The sequence below is a fragment of the Bison bison genome, unplaced genomic scaffold, assembly GCF_000754665.1.
Source record: "Bison bison bison isolate TAMUID 2011002044 unplaced genomic scaffold, Bison_UMD1.0 scf7180017851673, whole genome shotgun sequence".
NCBI lineage: Eukaryota > Metazoa > Chordata > Mammalia > Artiodactyla > Bovidae > Bison > Bison bison.
In genome coordinates, this window is record NW_011482246.1 from 16867 (window position 1) to 23655 (window position 6789).

At 47.6% G+C, this 6789-nt stretch overlaps 1 protein-coding gene across 1 annotated transcript in view; it reads right to left on the reverse strand.

Annotated features, from left to right (window-relative positions):
- Positions 1–5164: 5164 nt before the first annotated feature.
- Positions 5165–6789, reverse strand: part of LOC104996873 (apoptosis-inducing factor 1, mitochondrial) — a gene marked incomplete at its 5' end in the record, with an annotated part of 9829 nt that continues 8204 nt past the window's right edge. The window contains 2 exons of the mRNA XM_010851262.1: positions 5165–5433; positions 5760–5956. Of these exons, the coding sequence (XP_010849564.1) occupies positions 5362–5433; positions 5760–5956 (269 nt within the window). The remainder of the gene's footprint in view (positions 5434–5759; positions 5957–6789) is intronic.

Sequence of the window (6789 nt, forward strand, 5' to 3'; positions counted from 1 at the left end):
GCAGTTTCCTTTTGTCTCTACAGTAAGGGTTGGGTGGTGAAGCTTGCAAGCTTCCTGGCCCACTTGTCGCTGTATTTGGGGGCAGGGCTCTGCCAAGACCATGGCCGATGTGGAAATGGCAATGTACTAACGAGCAAAGGGGGCCTGCAAACTAGTCTCAGACTTGAGGTTTAATGTTGCATGAAGGGGATTTTCTGTGCTCATTATCTCAGCCTCAAGTTGAAAGCTGCTTGGTTAAGGTGGCTCTTCACCAGCCAGCTCTGCAGGGTGTGTTTGTTGGGGACCGGGAGCCACTGAATGGTTGGGTAGGAACATAGTGCTAAGATCATGGCTGAGAACAATCTCACCATAAAGCCTTCCTGGGGCAATTTTGGGCTTGAAGCCAGCCTTTTTTAGGGGCTAAAGGATGCCACCTTTCATGAAGCAGTTTTAAGGCTGTCAGACTCTCCATGGAGAGCAAATCAGGCAAGGAGCAATGTCTAAGGGCCTAGGTCTAGGTGTAACTTGCTATGTCAATTACATGTAACTTGCTATGTTGATTACATGTAACTTGCTAAGTGATAAGCCTCAAACTAAAACAACCACAAAAACAATCTGTTGAGTCAAAGGGATAGCAGAAGCAATGTGCAGAAACATTTGCCAAGGGTTTGGGGTCCCATTAGCATCTGCTGTAGACCCTAGAGATGAAAGGCAAGTGAGTCTGTGGAGGGCTGAAGGAAGTCCTGGGTGAGCATCTGAGAGACTTTTCCATACACAGGAGGTTAGAGCTGAGGGTGGAGGGATGATCTGTTTCCCTTCATTTTACAGATGAGGCTGCCGAGAGTTTAAGTAAACAGACTCATGTTCTGTTCCTAGAGATGAGAGAAAATACAAGAAGAGAATGGAGGAAGAACCATGATTCGGTCAGTAGAGGAAAAGCTTGGAGTAGATGGAAGCAGAACAGTAATGCGAGGAGTGATGAAGATCTGATGTGAACTCACACATCACACTCCCAGCACCTCTGTTGCACTGATGGTTCCCGATGACCTGTCTGTCTGCCACTAGGTTATAAAGCCACTGAGGGCAGGGACTGTATATTAGTCATCGTCTTATCCCTGGGGCCTGTTGTCCCACAGCGTGCAGTAAGTTATGCTGTATGTTTGCTAGCTGACCAATAAATCCATTTACAAATGTATATATGTATTCATAAATTCAACACCCACATTGAGTGCTCCTTCAGAAGCATTTCTGTGTTGCACTGCAAATACCACAAGAGCACAGGTGGGAACCTGCCTGGGAGCCAGGCAGCTCTGTCCACACACCAGATGTGACTCCTGGGCTTCTCCAACTGACACAGCCCTTGGAGACTCCACCAGGACCAGGAAAGATCTTCAAGAAAGTATGAGACTAGGCAAAACTCATGGTGGGCCTCCTGAAGGTATTTGGGCTACCACCAAATTGTCAACACCTACCAGCCAAAGGCTGCAGTGAGGGAGGGTGTGCGCCCTGGCAACCTGTGGGGTGTCTCAGGAAGAGGGTGCTGGGAAGGACTTGTAGAATTCAGGCCAGGCTGGGTGATTTGGGGGAGGGGTTAAGGAAGCCAGGCTTTACTCTGAATTAGATGCTGTCAGGAAGTGTCTTACTGAATAAATCATATCCAATAGGAGGGCAGACTGGAGTGTGGCTCAATCTGTAATTGGTAAGGAAGCAGTAGTCACTTAGATTAGCCAGGATGGAGGGTGGTGGTTGCTCATTTCTGTGGTTTGGGCAGTGTTTGGCTTTTTTTTTTTTTTTGCCCCTGTTCACACATGATTCTGGAGTAGTCTTGTTTTTGGCTCCATCCACCATGGTCAGGGTGGCCTCATATGCTGCTAATGTCCCATGAACCTGTTTACATTCAACAGCACACCCAGGCCCAGTGGGGAGTTTTTAGCGACACCAAGGCCTTGCAGACAGTCCCAGGCCAGCTTCCAGGTGTCAGGGGCTGTGTTTCTCTTTCTCAAAATGTTCATTTTGAGATGGTCCATTTTCCAACCAGGAATTGGCAGTCCAGTATTTAAATATTCAGACCCTCCCTGTACTCTGACCCAGTCACACCCATCTGTAGAACCAGCCAGGCAGGGGAACGTCATCACTGGCCTGGGCTCTGTCTCTGTGTGTGGTTTTGTTTACATGTGTCCGTGCCCGCCAGAAATTCCCTGATAAGATGGGACAGAGGCCAGAGGCAGTCTTACTTCACCTCTGGGGCCGGCAGGACTTTCCCTCTGCCCAGAGCACAGGGCACTGGGATGGAGCCCCAGCAATCTCTTGGGCAGCAAGGGTGCCAGGCTTCAGGTGGCGTCAGGGAAGGGCAGAGGGGATATTGTGGCAGCCAAACTTGCGAGGAGTGAGGAGCGGGAACGGGAAGGGGCAGTAGTGGAAGGGAGGGGAGAGTTCCTTTGTATAAACGGGTCTCTAGAGGAGCTGCTGGTTTTCCTTCAAGGAAGCAGCCTGTGCTAGATCACTGTGGGTTCCCCACCCCCATCCCTTTCTGCCCTAAGCCTCTTGTCTCCAAAACAGGCCCTGTTGATTAGAACAAGAAGAAAGTCCCACATGTTGACCTCATCCTCCACTAAGAGGCTTACTCTGACCCCTTTCCAATCAAACACACTCCCTCCCCTCAGGTCCATCTTGCCAGCTCAAGTACGAGGACATCTCTCACCATGTGTGTCCTACAGGTGGCCGGGCAAACGTCAGCACCATCCTGAAGTGGGGCCAAGGCACCACCAGGTATCATTTGTAAAATGGCAAAGAGAAGCGAGGCTGCGGTCAAGTGGGTGAGCCCCAAAAGCTTGATATTTTGGCAGAGCCCCAACTTCACAGGGTGTGACCAGCCCTGTTCTGCGGCCCAGCTAATCACAGGCCAGCTATCAAGGGCCAAACCTCAGCTGGCACTGCTTGTCTGTAGTCAGAAATTGGTCCTTGGATTTGTTCCTTGTGATCCTTGGAGACCCAGGATCCCACATCCTGGGTTTCATCCCAGGATGAAACACATCCTGGGCTAAGTAGCAGTGGGTGAAGTAACGGAGGTCTGATAACCTGGATTACAGAGAACTGAGGCCCCAAGGCAGAGGCTCACTTTTACAATAAGCCCCGTTATCTAGCATCATCCAGCAACCAAAGACTTGGTCAGCACTTTGCCAGGGTTTTCGAGGGGGATAGGGAACGTTGTCCCCATCCTGAGGAAAAAGTCTGCTCTGGGAGAGCTTACAGCCAATTTAGGGAGTGAACACTAATAATGAGGAGACTACTTAAAGGACAATCAAGTTCAAAGGCAGTAAGTGCAACTGAAGTTCAAAGATGAAATCATGTGTGGGCACTAGTCCAGCTGGTACTACGTCACCATGGTGGGATTTCATCCGGGACTTGAAAGATAAGCGGGATTTAGATATGTAGAAGGGAACAGGGGCGGTGTTTCAGATGTGAAGAGCACAAACAAAAGTTTAAAAGTGGAGATAAACCAGATGTTTATGTGTCTGCGCATATGCATGTTCAAAGGTGGCCCACAGGGCAGAGGGGGCCGAGATTGGGACTTGATATGACTAATGACAGGAAGTCAGTGTATGTTGGTCCTATGCTGTAGGGTCGGGGGACGTGGACCAAGTGATGCTTTAGGAAGTGATCCAGCAGCAGTGATTGACAAAGGACGGGTGCTCTGGCTGATCTCCATTCTTCTCGTGCCTACAGGGCTTTTTGTATCTTCCTGTGGACACAACTGACTATATTATGCTTCTGGGTTCATGTGTCTGCTTTCCTCACTGCCACCAGCAGCTCCTTAGGAGAAGTAGCCATGTTTTCTCCATCTTCCTATTCTGCCATCTACATGGCTCCTAGTAGGTATTCAATGAACACTGAATAGAAGAACAGATCCTTTCATTTTAGTTAACTGAATTATTATGACATTCCATGCAAGGATGGCAACTGTCAAAGAATTAGACGAAACTGCACCTAACAGTGAAACAAGGCAAATCACAATTTGACCTTTTTAAAAAATGATTTAAATGCTTCAGGGTCTTACAGTGTCTTGGTACCATCTCTGTAAGCAGCAATCACTATATAATAAGTCCCGTTTCACAGAATACTAGATGAGTTTTATACCTATGGATTTAGGTATGTCATGCCTCAGATCATACTTCACTAAACGTGTATATATATGGTAAGAAGCTGTTCTAGTGCAGCTAACTCTTAAAGTGGACATATGTCCCGTTCTAGTGTCCAGAAGGGATTTCATTATAGCTGCTACTCCCTTTAAACAAACCCAATACCGATAACAAAATCCAGCCTGGTAATTATTTTCTCTTTAGAAAAAGATTCCCAATAGGACTCTTGAAAGTAGTAAAACTTTCCTCTTAATAGAAATTAAGATTTGATTTTTAAAAGTTAAGTAATTTGAAATGTAAAATATGAGTTGATTTATGAAACTTTGACTTCTCTTCCCAGGAAATCATCTATAAGGTGAGGCATGCCTATAAGTCTATTTGAGATAAAAGGGGATAGGGGAGGGAAATTTCTAGTTTGGGGGACAGTGAGTGGAGGAGTTGAAGAGACCAAGATCCCTCCACGAGTCAGACTCCAAGCTTAGCCCTGAAGCACTGGTCTCTGAACCTCTGTTTCCGTTTGCAGTAAATGTCTTTTCTGCTCTCCCCTCCCACGACCAATTCAGTTCTGGGCTGGGGGGTACACAGGGGAGGTGCCCCAGGTAGAGCAGAGTGGAGTCTACATGTTTATGTGTGTGCTCATTCAATGTTTCACTGAGCACCTACTATGAGCCCTGTGCCCAGCTCTGGAGAGAGAACCGTGAGAAGACAGGAAACCCAGAGTTTTGGCTTCCAGGGAGCTGCAGAGCAGCAGGGGGACATGTAAGCAAGGAACAGGCTTGGGAGGATCAGGAAAGTCTTCAGAGATGGCGATTTTCCCCAGAGGAGGGGAGAGGGGTCAAGTTCTGCGGGAAGAGGCCATAGCAGGTCTGTACAAAGAGGTCTGGAAGGCGAGGGAGTTCAGGAAACTGAAAGAAGCTGAGAGTGTGAAGCAAGGAAAAGGAGGCCAAGAAAGATGGTCTATTTGGGAATGCTTCCAACTGGCCTGCTCTCTCATTCGCACAGCTTTCCTCCCTTCACCCACTCGCTCCCTTTCAAAGAGAAGAGAATTTAGAAGAATCAGGTTTTATTTAATGATGTGAACATTAAGAATTTGCCTACATGGTTGAAATATTCACAAAGGATTTGATCATTCATACCCATACATTCAGAGGAAGTCTGCTGAATAAAAAAAAAATGCTCCTTTACTCATCTAAGCTGTTCTCAGGGACAGCCAAGAGCCTGCCTGCTACTCAGGGCGAGGGCTTCAGTCTTCATGAATGTTGAAGAGCTTGGCTACTTCATTGAGATCTTCATGTTGCTCACCGTCCTTAATAATCTGAGGGACAGAGGAACAAGGAATCTAACTCACTTCGTGTGTGTGCGGGCCAGGCCAGCCCCCACTCCACACCGGGAGGGAGTTGTGGGAAGGGCTTTCTGCAAAGCCCAAGTGAGGACGCCACCCAACCGTGTCCTGAGTGAAAAAGAAACATTCCTTTTATAAAAAAAGAAAGAAAGAAACATTCCTGAGCCAAGGCGACACCTTGTTCTGCTCAGGCCCAGTCTGACCTGGGAGGACAGTGCATGGCAGGACAGCTGATGAAGTCACAGGAGCAGCTTCCGCCCACACCCCTATCTTCCTCTCAGAGCTGTGCCGGCACCTACCTTCCGTGCTATTGGCATCCGGTTGAAGATGTTCCACAGCACGATCCCCACCACCACTTTGTCCCTGAGGTAGAAGATGACACCTTTGCCGTAGTCCTCCCCTTGGGTGGGGACCTGGGGGACTGCAGGGTTGCTGGGAGGAACAGGGATGTCCGAGGCCTCAGACTCTGTCTCGCTCTCTGATCGGATACCAGTGCCTGTGGTCAACCCCCCAAACAAACAAGCAAAGTCAAAACAAAACAAAGTCACTTATTATGCGCTTGGAAATTCTAGAAGGCAAGTATCTTTCAACACCTGCTTCAGGCTGCTTCTAGATGATTTGTTTTTCTACGCTGCCTCAGTAAACACTGGTCTTCTCCAGCTCCTCTCCATTGACAGAGCCAACAAAAGCTCTTCCTTGCCAGTTGCTGGGCACTGGGTCAGTCTGACCCCAAACTTTCTATCTCATTTTAAATTGACTCTACGGATATTTCCTGGTATCTTTTTCAAATTACAGAAGACTTATTCTTGTCGTCTGAGAAACATCCTAGAGCTACGGTCAGTACAATAGCCACTAGTTAGGTATAGTTATCCTAATTAAAATTAATTCACAATTGAAGTTTAATTTTCATTAAAATTGAACAAAAAATGTAAAATCCAGTTCCTCATTTGCCAAACCAGTTCATTTGTGAAACCCAATGCTCCCTGGTGGTCTAGTGGTTAGGATTAGCTGCTCTCACCACTGAAGCTCCGGTTTGATTCCCGGTCAGGGAAGCCTTTCTTCTTGAGCTTCCCAGGTGGCACTAGTGGTAAAGAACCTGCCTACCAGTGCCAGAGTCATAAGAGATGTGGGTTTGATACCTGGGTTGTGAAGATCCCCTGGAGGAGGGAAATGACAATCCACTCCAGTATTCTGGCCTGGGAAATTCCTAGGATGTGACTGAAGCAATGTAGCACGTTTGCACTAACCACATTTCAAGTGCTGAAGAGCCATATGTGCCGAGTGGCTAATGTTTCGGACAGAAGACAGAACACTGCCACTATGGCAGAA